Genomic DNA, 19,420 nt, shown 5'->3' on the forward strand with positions numbered 1-19,420 from the left:
CTGTAAGAACTGTCTCTCTAGGCTGGGTGCAATGGCCCATGCCTGTAATCCTAACACTTTGGGAGGCAGAGATGGGTGGATTGTTTGAGTCCAACAGTTTGAGACCAGCTTGGGCAACATAGGGAAACACTTTTGTCTCTACAAAATTTATATTTAAATTTTAAATTTTAATTTTTGTCTCTACAAAAATTAAAAAATTAGGCAGGCACAGTGGCATGCACCTGTGGTCTCAGCTACTCAGGAGGCTGAGGTGGGAGAATCATTTAGGCCTGGGAAGGTCCAGGCTGCAGTGAACCATGATTGTCCCACTGCTCGCCAGCCTGGAGACAGAGACATTATCTCAAAAAACAAACAAACAACAACGAGGAAACTGTTTCTGATTCATCTGACAGTATTAGAATCAGATTTGCATGTTGCATTCATTGTTCTCCCTGATCTCTCTGTTGATCTGATGGAAGATGCCTTGGGAAGGCATGAATTTACATTTCATGGTTTAAGGGATTCATAGCAATTGTAAGTTGTGAGAAAACATACCTATATGTATGTGTTAAAGAACATGTTTAAATGTAGAAACCATAAACTGCTTATAAAAGAATATGATGCTTTTTAAATATCTTGTTCTCTATTTGCCTTATTCAAAGGGATCCCTAGCCATAGACAGGGATGGAAAACTGTTTCAGAAACTTTTCTGTGAGAAATGGTTATGTTTATTCTCTTTTATTTGCTCACTTAAAATTCTTATGCATTTTAAAAAAATCATTACTGGCCTTGTGTGGTAGCTCACACCTATAATCCCAGCACTTTAGGAGGCTGAGGCAGGCAGATTACTTGAGCTCAGGAGTTCAAGACCAGCCTGGGCAACATGGTGAGACCCCATCTCTAAAAATAATAATAATAATAAATTTTAAAAAAGAATCATCACAAGATTTTAGTAAATAAACAATGAGGGGTGCAGATCAGAGTAGAGAATTGATTTGGGTGATTTCTTCTGGCAATTTCAAAAGATATTTTTGTTGCCTAGACTTCTTATTCTTGCATGTACCACTAGAGGCTGTAGTTTGCTTTTGTAAAGGAATTGGCATTTCTCTTGGACCAAACTTAAAGAAGCTGCGTCTAGGGCCTAAATCTTCTCATTTTAGCTACAGAGTAAGTATTTGATGGCATTTAGACAGTGAGTTTGTGGAATTATATGAAATTGACATCATAAGCACATGACACGTAGGTAATTTGTTCTGTTTCTTTTCACATTGGTATTGATTATTTGATAAGGCTTTGAAAGCACTTATTGAATGTCTGACACACAGCATTCACTAAAAATTAGCTTTAACCATTTAAATTCTATTAATAAATTCTCAAGAGGACAAATTTAGATTTACAAGCTTCAGTATGAGTTCTTATAAATTTCAATCTGATTTTTTAAATTGCCTTCTAAAATATTTATCCTATTCTCAGCATTATTGCTTAATTTATATGGCAGAATTATGGGAAAATGCATTTTTCTATTGCGTATTACTGGACAATGTATAGTGTCATGGTTCTCACCACTTATGAACATCGTTGGATTAAAATAAATCTCTGTTTTAAATCCTTACTGACATATAAAATTTGTTCTTTTTTTCAAGTGAATATGCTTTTGTGTGTGTGACTGTATTAAGAAAATTGAGCCTAAAGAAAATAAGACTTGACTTTATGAGTCTTGTAACAGGAGGTCATGTTACAATCACCATTGCCTAAAATATTTGTAAATATAACCTTTTTAGAAACGTATATATGGAGGCTGTGATGGTTGCCGAGTAAAAAGTATCAGGATTTGTTTTGTGAATCATTTTATTCAGCCTGATTTTAGATACACCTTGCTGGTAAGTGTTACTTAGCTGTCAGTGTACCAGATGTTTGATTAACTACTATAGCAACCTTCCCTTGTGCTGTTGGGGACGTATTACCCAGCTACCCCATAAATTAGTAAAGCCTGTTGAAAAATTTTATTTCAAACCCTGTTTGGAAGCACGTGGAGAGTAGTGGGGTTCAGTTGTTGAGGAAAGGGTGAGGGCAGAGCATGCACTTAGGTCAGTTATGAATTGAAGGTGAATAGGAGGAGGAGAGAAAGAACAGTTGATGATTCCAGCACAACCGTGGGTGTGCCTGGGGGAACATGTGGTTCCATGTGACAGTTGAGGCATTTGGGAGACAACCCAGGTCTTGGCATTTGAGTACCGGTCACGTGCTCACAGTTAGAGTTCATGAAAAGTTTTGTTTTTCCTTAGCCTCTGAGTAGGCACCACTGTTCTGAAGTCTTAGAATCGCCAAGGAAAAAGAAAGCTGCTTTGTTACTGCACTTGCTTATCCTCTCGATTTTGCCACTCACTCTCCCTGTTTTTCTATGTGTGGAACCCTGGCCTTTTGCTGAAAGTATCTGCGTATCAGAAGGAGGATGCTGATAAGTTGGGGATTTATTTGAAAAACAAGCAAAGATATATTTTTTAGGGTTAAACGATAATGAGGTGGGAGATGGGGAAGAAAAAGAAAGGCTTGCCTTAACATTTAATCCTACACTTGGAAAATAATAGTGATCTGACTAAACATTGGCTCATTTTTGTCTATATTGTTTTGAGTAGCTTAAAGGGAGAATAATGTTTATACTATGTATTAACTCATTCAGTTTTTCAGTCTTTTCGACATTTCTCATTTGGGTTTATCTCCACTGTGATTTTTCTGTCCACTTTATAAGCCACAAAATACCCGTTCTCTTCTATCAGTTTTAACAACTTAAATTTTTATATTTAAATATTACATTTAAGTAATGTAAATCAATTCACACAAATTAAATATAAAGTAACTTCTTTTAAGATGAAGTTTTATGAAATCATGTTTGCATAATTGTTTTTCATTTGTTCTTTGGTAAAAAATAATATTATATCTTAAATCACTGTTGATATTCACTCCTAGAAATAATTTACTAGCTGTTTATTTAGATAATAAAATTATATTATTGTGAGAAATCCTTGGCTCAACTTGCAAACAAGATGAGAAGAAAAATGACCTTGTGATTTCCACATTGATACATTTTCATATGTAACCTGAAATGGTAAAGTTATAAATAAACTGTTTCATTATTAGTTTCTACAAGGGAAAAATAACTGAAGCAGCAAGCTTCTAATATATTTTTTAGCATAGTGTACCAGATATATTATGGTTTGCCCACTATCCTTTCAACTTGTATTTGCATGCAGCTCTTCTTTGCCTCTCCAAAACTTAGGTTTATTTTAAAGACTCAACCCAAGGCTTCCTCCATTAATGTAAGTGCAGTCAGTTATGATTTTATTCTTCTCTAAACTGACCACCTATTGTGCTCCTTTATAGAATACGGGCCTCTGGCATTTCTACCATACAACTGTGGAGATGAAACATAAATACGTTTATAAAAAGTACAAGCTTTCTCAGGCAGGGGATTTATTATATATCTTCTTTTATGTACCCCATGATGCTTATTTAACGTAGTGCTAAATGTGGTGAGTGCTCTCTAGGTGTTTGTGAATTCATATAAGATTAAAACATAGTATTTTGGAAGTTATGCAACCCTTTAGATGAGTACACCCATGCAAGTTAGTCTATAAAAAGATTTAGTAGTGACTACCAGAAGAAGAACTGCGTTTGTTTAGACATGCTATTATACATTAAAATCCCAGTTTCTTAAAGACTATTTTTCTTTTTGAGATCATTAGGATCTTTTTTAAACTGATTACTTTTTCAAGTTTGAAATACACACACACACACACCCCCACACACCCACCCACACATACACCCACACCCACACCTACATATCCACACACCTGTGGTAGAAAATGTGAAAAAGGAAAAATGAAAAAAAATTCTCATGTGTTTCTACCATACAAAGATAATCACTGTTAACATTTGTTTTGTACTGCCAAACTTATCACTGGATTTTAAGTAACAGAATTGTAATCCTGTCATTTTCACTTAACATTGTAACACTTAAACTCTTTTATATTCCAAATTCTTTGTAAATTTTGTTTTAATGGTTTGCATTATAGCCTGAGGGAGCCCTTTAATTGAATAGGTAGGAAGAGTGGATGGTGAAATGCCTATGTTTTTCTCTCTTGTCTGCTATAAAAGACATTTGCAAAAGTTGCTTCCATGAGGCGGAAATTGAACTGGGACTCAGGTGTACAGATTTCTGCTCTTGTGCTTTTTCCAGGAAACCAGAAGTAAACTTTAAGTAGCTGTTGCTAATAACGATGAGCATCTTTGGAAAGCTCACCGTATGTCAGGCACCGTGCTGTGTGCTTTACCTGTGTTCTCTCGTGATCTTTATATTAATATAACCCACCAAGTTGACACTATTATCCCCATCTTATAGGTGAGGAAACTGAGGCTTAGGTCAAGTAATTTGCCCAAAATAGTATTCAGAGGCTTGTACTGTGTTACCTTTAGAGTGTTGACGGAAAGATGCTTTGAGTGCTGGCATGGTGGATCTGGTGGGGAACAGTCTTACAGCTCTATATCTAGCCAGTACTCTGTGGCGAGACCCCGTCTCTGTCATAAAAGTGCTCACTGGCTCTTTAGAGGAGGTTATTATATCCATGAATAAAAACTAGGTCATAAGTAACCATCAGATGAGTTATGGGGGCAGTAAATGCAGTAGACATTGCATTATTGGAGCAGTCACTTTGTGAGAGGTAGTCAGAAAAAGTTTCTTAGAATTGTTGGGATTTACGTAAGCAGGAAGAGGAGTATTAAGGGCAGGAAGGCACCATATTTTTAACAAAGGTAAAAAGTTTAAGGAGCATAATAGGATCTTGATTGTGGATGAAGCAAGAAAGTAATGGCAGCAAGTTGGGGAAGATGAATGGGAGCTGGATTGTGAAGAGCCTCGAACTCCAGACAAAGGAGTTTGAACCTTATTCCGTAGGCTCTGGGAAGCAATGGAAAATGTAAGAGGAATTGCTTATATACAGTGTGAGTAGAATCTAGGATTCCACTTTTTTTAGAAAGGGTGCCTACCTAGAATATTATTTTCTCTCCGTAACTTTAGGTGTAGAATTGTCAGTACCTGTTTTTAAAGTTTACTCATCAAAAAAGGAAAGGCAAATAAATAACTGCAGCAAAAAATGACCTGTTAGAGGCTTTGAGATTCTTTTAAAAAATTCCCTTCCCTACCACTCTTAAAAATCAGAGTAATGGCAAATCTGTAAGTTCTCTAGAAAAATAATTTGAAAGAGTTTATTAATTCTGAGTCTTATCTTTCCTGTATCTGATTCTGAAATCTTGAATGTGCTAATTCCTTATATTAACAGGACAATGTGTATTGCATTTGCTTCCCGTGGTCACCTTTCCCAGATGAAAGGCATTCCCACGATGTTTTTAAGGCTTGCTTGTCTTTTCAAAGGTCACTCTGTTTATTCTGTCCTACTTTATACCAGTCATGTGGCAGAATTCAGGCCTGCTCTGTGAATCGGCTTTGTGCAGATCATGAGGTAACTGCGGCTGTTCCACTTCTCGTTGATCATTTTCTTCTCGGCAGTCAGGCTTTTATGCCTCTTCAGAGACAGCATTTGCTTTGCACAACGTAGACAGCAAGGTTATAATTAAAATTAGTAAATTGCTGCTTTCAGTTTTGCTGGCTTTGTAAAAAATGCACCTTTTTTGGTTTGATAAACATATGTGTTTTTATTTCATGCCACAGTCTACATCTGTCATAATTGTATGGGTGAGTCTGGTCCAAATACGATAAAGCACGCTCTCATATTTTAACATTCAACAAAATACCTGGCTGGCTGAATGTGATTATTGCCAATTAGTGCATATGGGATGAATACAGTTTTGTTCAAAATGACAGAATAAGAATAATGGAATTTGATATAAATACTGTTGACCCCAGATCCTCGTACTACAGTTAACAGATTATTGCCTCTGAAAATAAAAGAGATTGGAGTTTTTCTTTTTTGTTGTTGTTTTTGGTCTACATTCTGAGTGGCCCTTTGAACCGATTTTAATCTTCATGAACATGATGATGTTTTAGCTGGCCCTGGGGCAGCCATTTCAGTGTATATAAAGGTGGTTGCGTTGGGTAGGGGGATGCTCTGGAAAATCATGGAAAGCACGGGAATTCTAGGGTACTTTGGACATTTTGGAATCTTGAAGAGTAAGAACCGTAACTGGTGACTTAAGTGTCATGTTTCTTCATTTCACCAAATGGCAAATGTGATACAGTTCTTCCAATATCATGGGCAACTTGTAACCAGAATTAAGTAGAAGATAAGGTTGGAATTGAATATAATAACTTTTGATTTTATCATAGTGCCTTTTAAATACATAGTACCTCTTTGCTATATTATGGTGATAGCTAAATGATCTTTTCACATTCGTAAGTTTCGATTTCTGTATGGCGTGGCTCCTGCCTCCTGACATCTCACACTGTGAATGTGCTGCTTGTTTTCTCTAGGCGCACCTATGTTGGCAGCATGCCTGGTCGCATCATCAACGGCTTGAAGACTGTGGGAGTGAACAACCCAGTGTTCCTATTAGATGAGGTTGACAAACTGGGAAAAAGTCTACAGGGTGATCCCGCAGCAGCTCTGCTCGAGGTAAGATTTGGAAAATTCCCTGTCTGTCTTCATACTGGAAGAATATGGAGGAAGGTTGATAATCATACTCAAATGATATACACAGTGGTGTAGCTTTAGTTATGGGAAAAACAGTTTGATACCGGCTGAGGTCTGAGCAATTTGGCACTTCAATTAAAATGTTTTTGAGATTTCTTTCACTAAGTCCCCTCTTTTTTTCTTTTCCTTTTCTATTTTAATCAAATAGTTTAACAAAATTTTGTGCACACTTGTTATCTAGAGACCAACAATTCTACACAGTTATGGCAAAAAAAACAGCAAGCAGGTCTCCTCCCTGGGGTCCTCCATGCCCTCTTCTGCCCTGTGACCTCTAACTTTTAGTTGATAAACCCTACTTTCAAAATAGCATGGCTATCTTGCACTTCTTGGTTTTTGTTTGTTTGTTTGTTTTTTTAGTTTTTGTCATTTTCTATAGACTCCTCCCAACAGGAGGTGAAGATTTTACCTTTTTTCTTCCTTTGTCCCCACTGTATCATTTTTATACCCTAGATCTCACAATAAGACGTTTTCCTTGTTTCTGTTACATCCATATTAGTATTTACATTATTCTGATTATGTAAATGCTTTTCACAGCAGGAGCCATGTGGTAAACTATGATCACTTTTCCTGTTCCCGTTTTTGTTTTTCTCTCTGTTTTAAAAATCTTTTCAGAGTTGTCTTGTTTCTTTTGTTTGCTTTTTCATCAGTTGTCTAATTCTGTCAAGACATTCAGACACTTTGGGTGTTCTATCCGTTTTATCTTCTTAAGTGTCCAGTTTGAACCGGTTGTTTTTGACATCTGGTTTTATGGCTGCCTTCCTAGGTTCTCCCTTCAACTCTCACCGTGTTGGATTTCCTGTCTCCCGTATTCCATTTCTTGCTCTTTCTTGGTCCATTCCCTCATTTTTGTGGTGTTAACTCCCTGCTAGTTTCCCGAGAAAGCTTGCATGAGTGGTAAATGTTTTAGACTTTGCATATCTGAAAATGTCTTTATGTTTCCCTCATACTTGATTGGTAATTTGAGTATAGAATTCTGGTTGAAAATAATTTTTCTACAGAATTGTACTTTGCCTCCATTTTACTTCACTTTCCCGTTTCAGTGTTGCTGTTGGTAAGACTGATTCCATTCAATTCCTATCCTTTCAGACCTGCTTTACCCTGAAAACTTTCAGGTTCTTCCCTTTATCCTGGGATTTTGAAATTTCATAATAATCTGCCTTGGCATGGGTTTCTTTTCGTGCATTTTTGCTCATTCTTTCTTTGAATTCTTCCTTTTCTTTGGTTCTAAAATGTTTTCTTAAATTCTTTTATTGATGATTTTTCCCCTTTATTTTTTGAAACTCCCATGACTTGGATATTACGTTTCTGACTTACCTTTCCTTTCCTGTTAGTCGCCACTGTTATGTTTTGCTCTGCTTTCTGTGCGGACTTTCTCAGATTTATCTTTTAAAAACCCTCTGAGTTTATTATTTTAAAAGCTTTTTTTCTCTGCGTGTATCTATCTGCGTGAGAAAGATACTTATAGATATTTTTTAAAATTTTACTTCTCTTACCACTCAGTATATTAAAAAGAAAAAGAAAAAAATTACTTCTCTTTAAGCTGCTTTAATCTGTTTATTATGTATTTCTTTTAATCTCTGTCTTTTATATAAGAGTCTTTCATTAGACATCTGGACATTTTTGTTTGTGTGTTTATATTTAATAGTAAGGAACAAAAAGGCTGATTGGAGGCTATGAGCATAGGAGTGGGGCTTATCAACAGTCACAATAGAGTGGCCTGGCTGGGCTGTTTGGTTGAGGAATCTTCTACTCAGTAACTTTAAGTCTTCCTTCTTAGGATGGTCAGATTCCTCAGAGAAGACTCTTCATGTCTCTTGCCTTGAGAATGAAGGCCATCATTCTGGGAACCCAGCAGGGGAAGAATGATTGAGGTCAGGGGTATCACTGCATTCGGCATCTGTATATATGCATTCACCCAAGCTCTTGTTTTCAGCATAGTATATGTTCTTCTCAGCTGTGCCCGGGGTCCACTGTGCAGAGAACCACTGTTTTATGTTCTTAAGAAAATAAACTTCCAGTGTTTTGCTGGGGTCGGGGAGAGGATCTGGGATCTGACTGCTTCATAAATTTATTTCAGCCAGTCCTCCTTATTTTAGCACATCAGCCCCTCCTCCTTTTTACCGTTGCTTAAAATATTATTAATGCAAATTGATTTGCAACCTTGAGGAAACCTTACTTTGTGAAAGTTTTTATTTTTTTCTTGTTTATTTCTGTGCTTTGAGCTCCCTCATGCTTTCTGTTTTTTTCTGTTTTTATGATCTTAGAACAGGATGGCCTGGGACATGTGTCTTATTAAGCAGGAGACCATACATTCTGGTTTGTCTGGCACATTCCCAGTTTATGCCTAATATTAATTGCACTCTTTTTAAGTCTCGGAAGTGGGTTTTGTTTGGATGATAAAAAAGTACAGTTACCTTACTTAAAAGCCCCGGTGTTTGGAGGTAAGGGTTTGATTTGGTTTAGTTTTGCTATTTTTTATTGTAAGATCATTACCTTCTGGCTCCATAACTGGTTTACTCTGGTTCATTTTACTATGAAGAGTAAAATAGTGAACATTATTTAAGATTTTAGTAGTTTCTTATATAGTATCTTTAGACTTTCAGTTTAATTTATATTGGGACATTTTTTCAGGTTATCTGACAGATTGTCCCATTAGACACTTATAGTTATCCTGTTGAAAAGAATTTTAGAGTACTCCCCTAACACTTAAATTTTTTCAACAACTGTTTTGAAGCAAGTTCACCAAAGACAGCTTTACAAGTAGTAGATGATTAAGTCCCCTGTTTATTTGTTCAGTTGATACACACTGTTTTAGGTCTTCACCTATATATACTTTGTAATGATTCAATAATATTTGTTAAATTAATCATTGATAACAAGCAGCTAGCATAATGATATTTTCTTGTCTGACGTAGACCTTGGTACTCACTTTTTGGCAGTCAATTTATTAGCATTCAAAAAAAAAAGTATGAAAACTTCAAATGGTATCTCAAAGTAAATGCCCCTGGGCCCACGTACTAATCACTGTAGTTTAGTTATGAATAGCATCAATTCCTTACAGACTATAAATGCTATAAAATGAAGCAAGACATACATATGGAGGAACTGAGTATCTTGGTACCTGACATCCTCTTCCTCCCTGCTTGCCCAAGTCCTGTGTAAAAACCTCAGACCTCACAGATTGTTGAAACAGTTAAATAACAATACATGTTAAAGCACTCTATAAGTGGTAAAGTACTCTACAGATGTTACTTTAATATCCACTGATATGTGTCCATTTTGAAAGCCACTTGCTGTTTCCATTGCCAGTAGGTTCACTTAAATTTAAAAAAAGAACAAATTCAATTACACAACACTTTACATTTAAAGTGAATATTCCTGAGAGTTTGAAGACCCAGGTATAGTTTTATTATCTTTCCACATAGAAAACCTACTTTAAAAAAATGATATCTAGATATTATTTGTAAAATGTATAAGATTATTTTATGTTTAAGCTAATTTATATTATTAAGGTAATATAGGCCAGATGTGAAGAATGTAATAGTAGTGTATATTTACACTAGAGTACTTACTCTGAATAAAGAATAAACTTTTTCTACTGTATATTCTTCTTTTTATTTATGAAGGATATGCCCATTTCCTTGATCTAGCATGTAATTGTTGCTTATGTAAAACAATGTATTTCAAGTTATTACTTAATACTGTCCAAAAAAGGACTATTCAAAATTTAGATATTCTCTTTTGAAAATTTATTGGAAGAATATGAAAATAGGTCAACTACTTAATAAATGGTAGTAGACAGTAGAATTTGGGCAAGTCTGTAACTGAGTAGCACTAAAATATTAGCCATAAGGAAAGTAAGGGCTTGTATGTAGTTAACAAACTTGAAAGAAAATTACAGAATTATTTTCTTACCAGATATATGTTATATTTATAACTGGCACATGTCCAGACTTTATTGTTAAATGTGAATGCATTTCTCAAATACATTTTTTGTGTGAATAGGCAAAAAAAAAAAAAAATGCATGGATACTATAATTAATTGTCTGTATAGGCAATAATATTTACAGTTCGTAAAACATATATTCCCCAAAATAGAGAAGTCACTAGTCTAGATATAGTAAACTTGCTTTAAAACTGAAGTTCTTACGTAATTGGAATTAGATACAGTTGGTAATTAGATCAATAGTATATTTACTACTTAGATACAGTAGACATATGATCTTCTGATTTGTGCTATATAATTATTGTCAAAGAATGTCGGAAGAGAGGGACTTAGACATCATCTAATCCAGCTTCATCTTCTTAAGGATAAAAAGCTTGAGGCCTAAGATACTATTTTAATTTTTTATTTCACTACATGCTATATTAATGATATAATTTCCAAAAATCAAATGGAGTAAAAAAATGCCTTAAATAAGGCATATCTTGTTTTGTTGTGTTGTGCTTCATTGTACTTCACAGACTGTGTTTTTTAACAAATTAAATGTTTATGGCAGCCCAGGCGCAGTGACTCATGCCTGTAATCCTAACACTTTGGGAGGCCAAGGCGGGTGGATTGCCTGAGCCTAGGAGTTCAAGACCAGCCTTGCTAACATGGTGAAACCCTGTCTCTACTGAAAACACAAAAAAATTAACTCAGCGTGGTGGTACATGCCCGTAATCCCAGCCACTCAGGAGGCTGAGGCATGAGAATCACTTGAACCCGGGAGTCAGGTTGCAGTGAGCCTAGATCACACCACTGCACTTCAGCCTGAGTGACAGAGCAAGACTCTGTCTCAAAAAAAAAAAAAAAAACGTTTATGGCAACCCCGTGTTGAGCAAGTCTGTTGGCACCATTTTTCCAACAGCTTACTTTCATGTCTGTATGTCACCTTTTGGTAGTTATTGCAATATTTTAACTTTTTCATTATTATATCTATTATGATGATCTGTTATCAGTGATCTTTGATATTGCAATTGTAATTGTTTTGGGGCACCACACATTGCACCCATATAAGACAGCAAACTTAATCAATAAATGTTGAGTATATACTAACTATTCAACTGGTCAGGCATTCCCCCTTCTGTCTCCCTTTCCTCTGGCTCCTGTTCCCTGAGACACAACAATATTGAAATTAGGCCAAGTAATAGCCCTGCAGTGACTTTTAAGTGTTGAAGTGAAAGGAAAAGTCACACATCTTTCATTGTAAATCGAAAGCTAAAAATAATTAAGCTTAGTGAGGAAGGCATGTTGAAAGCTAGGCCTCTTGTACCAGATAGCCAGGTTGTGAGTTCAGAGGAAAAATTCTCGAAGGAAATTAGATATGCTATTCCAGTGAACACACCGATGATAAGAAAGTGAAACGGCCTTATTGCTGATGTGAAGAAAGTTTTAGGGGTCTGGATAAAAGATCAAGCCAACCACAGCATTCCCTTAAGCCAAAGCCTAGTCCAGAGCAAGGCCCTAAGGCTCTTCAGTTCTGTGAAAGCTCAGAGAGGTGAGAAAGCTGCAGAAGAAAAATTTGAAGCTAACAGAAGTTGGTTCAGGAGATTTAAGGAAAGAAGCCATTTCCACAACATAAAGTGCAAAGGGAAGCAGCAAGTACTGATGTATTGTAGAAGCTGCATCATGTTATCCAGAACATCTAGCTAACATCATTGATAAAGGTGGCTACACTAAACAACAGATTTCCTGTGTAGATGAAGCAGCCTTGTCTTGTATTGGAAGAAGTGTCGTTTAGGACTTTCATGGCTAGAGAAGTCAGTACCTGGCTTCAAAGCTTCAAAGGGCAGGCTAACTCTCTTGTTAGGGGCTAATGCAACTGGTGACTTTAAGATGAAGCCAGTGCTCATTGACCATTCTGAAAACCCTAAGGCCCTTAAGAATGATCCAGAATCTACTCTGCCTTTGTTCTGTAAATGGAACAAGAAAGTCTAGGTGACATTGCATCTGTTTATAGCATGGTTTTACTGAATACTTAAGCCCACTGTTGAAACCTACTGTTAAAAAAAAAAATTCTTTTGAAAATATTACTGCTCATTGTCAATGCTTCTGGTCACCCAAGAGTTGTGATGGAGATGTACAAGGAGATTAATGTTGTTTTCATGCCTCATAAAACAACATCCATTCTGCAGCCCATGAATCAAGGAGTTATTTTAACTTTCAAGTCTTATTATTTAAGAAACACATTTTTTAAGGCTATTGCTTCTATAGATTATCATTCCTCTCATTCATCAGGGTGAAGTACATTGAAAACCACTAGAAAAGATTCACCATTCTAGATGCCATTAAGAACATTCATGATTCATGGGAGGAGGTCAAAATAGCAACATGAACAGGAGTTCAGGAAGACTTGATTCCAGCCCTCATGGATGACTTTGAGGGGTTCAGGACTTCAGCGGAGGAAGTTACTGCAGATGTGGTAGAAATAGCAAGAGAACTAGAATTAGAACCCAAAGATGTGACTGAAATACTGCAATCTCGTGGTAAAACTTGAACAGATGAGGAGTTGCTTCTTTCTTATGAGCAAAGAAAGTGGGTTTTTTGTAATGGAATCTACTCCTGGTGAAGATGCTATGAACCTCATTGAAATGACAGCCTTGATGCTGTGAACCTTGTTGAAATTCTAAACAATTTAGAATATTATGTAAACATAGTTGATAAAGGCAGCAACAGGGTTTGAGAGGATTGACTTCAATTTTGAAAGAAATTCTACTGTGGGTAAAATGCTATAAAACAGCAATGCAGGCTATAAGGAATTCTTTCATGAAAGGAAGAGTCAATAGATGAAGCAAATTTTACTCTTGCCTTATTTTAAGAAATCACCCACAGCCACCCTAACTTTCAGCAGCCACTACCCTGATCAGTCATCAGCCATCAATATTGAGACAAGACACTCCACCAGCAAAATGGTAACAACTAACACTGAAGACTCAGGTGATTAGCATTTTATAGCAATAAAGTATTTGTTGATTAAGGCATCTACTTTTTTTTTTAGACATAATGCTATTGCACACTTAACAGACTATAGTATATAGTGTAAACGTAACTTTTATATGCACTGGGAAACGAAAAAACAATACATACGTCTCACTCTGTTGCGAAATTTGCTTTATTGCAGTAGTCTGGAATTGAACCCACAATGTTTCTTAGGTATGCCTGTATTGATTAGGGGTTGCAAATAAATTTTAGCGAGTAGGCAAATTTGCAAATATGGAATAATAAGAATCAACTATAATTACTGCTTTATGCCATTATCTTTTAAATCAGATAAGAAAAAGTTACGTCAACAATATATTTACACTGTCTTTTATGTTTGCAATGTAATCGCGTCTGCCAATGCTCTCTATTTCTTTGTGTGGATACCATCTAGTGTCCTTTAACTTCAGTCTTTCGTATTTCTTGTCTCATCTCCTGGTGATATATTCTCAGTTTTTATTTTTCTGGGAATGTCTTCATTTCTCCTTCATTTTTGAAGTAATTTTGTTGGTATAGAATTTGGGTTGACAGTTGTTTGCTTTGAGCCCTTTCATATGTCCTCTCACCACTTTCTGGTCTCTGTGGTTTCTGCTGTGAAGCCAGCTGTTAACTTGTGGCGGATCTCTTATGCCTAACGAGGGCAGCATTTTTCTCTCATAGTTTTCAGGATTCTCTCTTTGTCTTTCATTTCAGACAGATTGACTGTGTTTATGTGTGATCGTCTGAGTTTACTTAGATCTTTTTGAGCTTCTTGGATGTGTAGGTAAATGTTTTTCATCAAATTTGAGACGTATGTGGCCAGTATTTCTTCAAATATTCTTTATGCCCCTTTCTTTTTCCTCTCCTTCTGAAACTCATATTATGGTGTGTTGGTAATCTTTGCAGAGTCCCTTAGGTCTCTAAAGTGCTATTCACTTTTTAAAAAACCTTTTGTCTTTCGATTCTTCAGACAGGATCATCTCAGTTGACCTGTCTTCAAGTTCATTGATTCTTCCTTCTGCCAGTTGAAATTGTCGTTCAGCCCCTCTACTGAATTTTTCATTCAAATTACTGTAGTTTTCAACTCCAAAATTTCTATTTTAAAATTTTTATTATTTATCTTTGTTTATATTCTCTATTTGTCAAGACATCATTCTCATACTTTCCTGTAATTCTTTAGACACGATTTCCTTTAGTTTTTAAAAATGTTAATAAATATATACAACAGAAAAAGTGCCGTTTTTACCACTTTTATGTGCACAGTTCAGTAATGTTAAGCACATTCGCATTGTTGTGCAGCCAAACTCTAGAACTTTTTCATCTTGTTTAAGTGAAGGTGTATACCCATTACACAGCAATTCCGTTTCTTTCTCCCTCCCTCAGTCCCTCCAGCTACCATTCTCTTTTGTGTTTCTATGAGTGACTGCTCTATATACCTCATATAAGTGGATTGTACAGTACTTATCTTTTTATAATTGACTGACTCCACTTAGTGTCCTCGAAGTTCATCCATGTTGTGGCATTAGTTTTTTAAGCATATTTATAATAGCTGATTTGTAATCTTTCTTTTTTTTTTTTTTTTTTTGAGACGGAGTCTTGCTTTGTTGCCCAGGCTGGAGTGCAGTGGCATGATCTTGGCTCACTGAAAGCTCCGCCTCCTGTGTTCACACCATTCTCCTGCCTCAGCCTCCCGAGTAGCTGGGACTACAGGTGCCTGCTACCACGTCTGGCTAATTTTTTGTATTTTTAGTAGAGATGGGGTTTCACCATGTTAGCCAGGATGGTCTCAGTTTCCTGACCTTGTGATCCACCTGCTTCGGCCTCCCAAAGTGCTGGGATTACAGTCGTGAGCCACCGCGCCCAGCCGCTGATTTGTAATCTTTATCTAATAAATCCAACATGGTCTTCCTTAGGGATGGTTTCCATTGACTTCTCTTTTTCTTTTTTGAGGCAGGGTCTCGCTGTGTCACCCAGGCTGGAGTGCATTGGCTCAATCTTGGCTCACTGCAACCTCTGCCTCCCGGGTTTTAGCGATTCTCCTGCCTCAGTCTCCTGAGTAGCTGGGATTACAGGCGTGTGCCACCACGCCTGGCTAATTTTTTGTATCTTTAGTAGAGATGGACTTTCACCATGTTGGCCAGGCTGGTCTTGAACTCCTGACCTTGTGATCCACCTGCCTCGGCCTCCCAAAGTGCTGGTGTTACAGGCGTGAGCCACCGCGCCTGGTCAGAATGTATTAGAATGTATTTCTTAAGGCTGCGATAACAAAATACCACAGACTGTGTAGCTTTGAGGACCAAACAGAAATTTATTTCCTCTTGGTTTTGGAGGCCAGCAGTGCAAGATCAAGGTGTCTATAGGTTTGGTTTCTCCTAAGGCCTCTCTCCTTGGCTTACAGACAACCGACTTATGGCTGTGTCCTCGGGAGACCTTCTGTGTGCATGCATCCCTGGGTCTCCTCCTTCCTCTTATAAGGGTACCAGTTGTATTAGACTAGGGGCCCACTCTTACCTTCATTTAACCTTAATTACCTTCTTAAATGCCCTGTCTCCAAATGCAGTCTTCACCCTGACTGCCTTTGAGACAAAGCGAAGGGGGTTAAGGATTCTGTCCATTTTGAGGGGGCACAATTCAGTCCATAACAAAGGATCTATATAATAGATACATAATATATATGTACCAGTGTGCTTATATCATGTACTTTATGTAAAACGAAATCAGTTTTAAAAGGTAATTATATTTTCGATGAACGCATTGTGTTCTAATTAGATAATTGTTTTTACTTCATAATATGTCTATCACAGCTTATTACATAAATACAAGTGTCAACTCTTGTTATTTTCTTGTGGTTCATACTTTTGCCTATACACTTTTTAATGATGTTTTGCAGGCGTCTTTTTAAACCACTCCACTCATTTGTAATATTAGGCTCTGTGAACCCAGAAAATTTGAGACAGGTCTCAGTTAATTTAGGAAGTTTATTTTGCCAAGGTTGAGGATGCGTGCCCATGACACAGCCTCAGGAGATCCTGACGACATGTGCCCAAGGTGGTCAGAGCACCGCTTGATTTTATACATTTTAGGGAAACATGAGACGTCAGTCAGCACATGTAAGGTGAACATTGGTTTGGTCTGGAAAGGCGGGACAGCTCTCTGGAGAGGGCTTCCAGGTCACAGGTAGATAAGAGACAAACCCTTGTGTTCTTTTGAGTTTCTGATTAGCCTTTCCAAAGGAGGCAATCAGATTTACCTCAGTGAGCAGAGGGGTGACTTGGAATACAATGGGAGGCAGGTTTGCCCTAAGCAGTTCCCAGCTTGACTTTTCCCTTTAGTCTAGTGATTTGGGGGGCCAAACATATTTTCCTTTCACAGCACACATGGACAGCAATGTGCTGTAATTATAGTTAAGGCAGATAAGTGAGGGCACCACAGGCAGCCTTCGACGTTATGGAACTTCTTCCAAGTGAAGACATCAATTCCATTTTGGATGTTAAATATTTACAAGCTATTTTTTCTGATATTTATAAATAAAAAAGATAAATACAAATACTAATATTTTTTACTTGCACTTTGGTGGGTCATTTTCCACTTTTGTGACCACTGGTCTAAATAGATAAACAAATGTCTTCACAAATGGGTAGTAGGTTCACAGGTGTTCATTTGGTTATTATGCATCATATCTTATATATGTTACATATATTTGATGTATTCAAGATTGTAGAATATTTTAAACTAGTGATAATTTTGCTTGAAAATTCTATAGGTGTTATTCTAATGACATTCTCATTTTTATTGCACAGGAGGAGGAATCTAAATCTTTTCAATCTATAGTGTCAGGATCTTCTAGAATATTTTTGTTTCTTTAATTATTCCCTATTTTAATTTACTGAGACCTCTTCTTTAGTTATATTAACTAGATATGAATTGCATCTCTTAATTTTTCCCATATTTATCCCCTACATGTCTCTAAAGCCCTTTTTCTTCTATGTCCTGAACACTTTTCTCAAGTTTGTCTTTCACAGATTTAATTTCCATAGTTGAGGATATAGAGGAAAAGTAAACTCAGTTTCTCCTACTGCACTCTCACAACACAGAACACCTCTGACCAAATGCATGGGGTTTTTCTCCACACGCCAAGCAAGCAGTTCTTCCGCAGCGGACAACGCTGGGTGTCCTCTAATTCAATTCTGACGCTGTCTATGAGATCCTACGGGTTGAGCACTCAGTCCCACAAGACTGCCTCCCACTTCAGATGTCAGTTGTGACTTGGCTTCCAGAACATGTAACCAACCAGTTATAAATTGGAGTTCCCACAAGTCCCTCCTCAGGTTTACTTAATTTGCTAGAGTAGCTCACAGAACTCAGAGAAACAATTTACTTACATTTACTGGTTTATTAAAAGAATATTTTAAAGAGTGCAAACACACAGCACAGGAGCTTCCATCCCAGTGGAGTCAGGGTCCACCAGCCTCTTGCACCTGGGCGTGCTCATAGTCACCTTCCTGGAAGCCTCCTGACCTCAGTCCTTTCGGGTTTTTAATGGAGGCCTCGTCACGTAGGCGCGATGGATTAAATCATTGGCCATTGGTGATCAACTCAACTCTTAGCCCTTCTCCCCTCCCCAGAGATTGGGGTGGGGAACTGACAAGTCCTCAGCCCTCTAATCATGCCTTGGTCTTTCCTGTGACCAGCCCCCATCCTGAAGCTATGGAGGGACTGCCAGCCACCAGTCAATCACTAACATACAAAATGATACTTTTCACTTTGGTGATTCCAAGGATTTTAGGAGTTGCATGTCAGGAAACCAAGGGGTGAAGGCCAAATATATATTTCACAGTATCATAATAGTATTAATTGTGTGTAGCTTTCAGAGCTGATTTTAATTATGTTATTTTATCTTTATTTTCTGTTGTGGAAAATTTCAGCCATAGCAAAAGCAGAGCAGGTAGTATAATGAATTCTATGGACTCATCACCCAGCTTTCATAGCTTGTTTCATCTATTGTTTCCCATTCGCCCCTACCCAACCTCTGATTATTTTGAAGCAGATTCCAGACATCATCACCTTTTCACAAATGTTTCAGTATCTATCTACAAAAGATATAACTTTTAAAAAGCATAATCATACTATATCACACCTAAAGATGACAGTTACCTAGTCATGTTTAATGAACTCTATGTCATCTATTCCTGGATTGCCTACAGACATCTGTAGTTCTTCTCTTGTCAGAAATTATTATTGAAGAACAATTCTTGGTGTACATTGCTCCCACGGTTCACCCCATTGTGACTTTACATTCCTAGGAATGATGTGTCATATCACAGCTATTTCAAGTACTTTCACAGTCATACCTTGTGGGTAGGAATTATAGTCCTAGGATTGATACAGAAAATCTTTTAGTTGGGGAAAATAAAGGAGAAACAGCCCTAATTATGTTTGAAAGCGGCCCTGGATATGGGCAGTAGAATCCCTGCTCTGAAGTTAGGGTAAGAAGACGAGGTTTGATAGCTACAAAGCTCTTAATTATAATTTTCGTCCTTCCATGGACTCACCAGTTTGCCTTGGAGCTTCATCTGAGTAGTGATTACCAGAAATTATTTTCTGCCAGAATATTGATCGGTATTTCTGATGCTGTTTAAGTTCTATATGTCCTTTTATGCTTTTGAAAACCAGAAAGTATCTGAGACAGGTCTCAACCAATTTAGAAGTTTATTTTGCCAACGTTCTCCAAAGATGATTTTGATGGCTTCAATATTTAAGGGGGAATGGGCGGATACTGGGGAAAGAGGAGGAAATT

At 37.1% G+C, this 19,420-nt stretch overlaps 1 protein-coding gene across 2 annotated transcripts in view; it reads left to right on the forward strand.

The window, feature by feature from the left end:
* The window catches only part of LONP2 (lon peptidase 2, peroxisomal), a 112,039-nt gene that overhangs the window by 26,127 nt on the left and 66,492 nt on the right, over positions 1 to 19,420 (forward strand). For both annotated transcript variants that reach the window (XM_011989139.1, XM_011989140.1), the window contains one exon: positions 6,464 to 6,605. In XM_011989139.1, the coding sequence (XP_011844529.1) occupies positions 6,464 to 6,605 (142 nt within the window). The remainder of the gene's footprint in view (positions 1 to 6,463; positions 6,606 to 19,420) is intronic.

This window comes from Mandrillus leucophaeus, unplaced genomic scaffold (assembly GCF_000951045.1).
Source record: "Mandrillus leucophaeus isolate KB7577 unplaced genomic scaffold, Mleu.le_1.0 Scaffold348, whole genome shotgun sequence".
Classification (NCBI taxonomy): Eukaryota; Metazoa; Chordata; class Mammalia; order Primates; family Cercopithecidae; genus Mandrillus; species Mandrillus leucophaeus.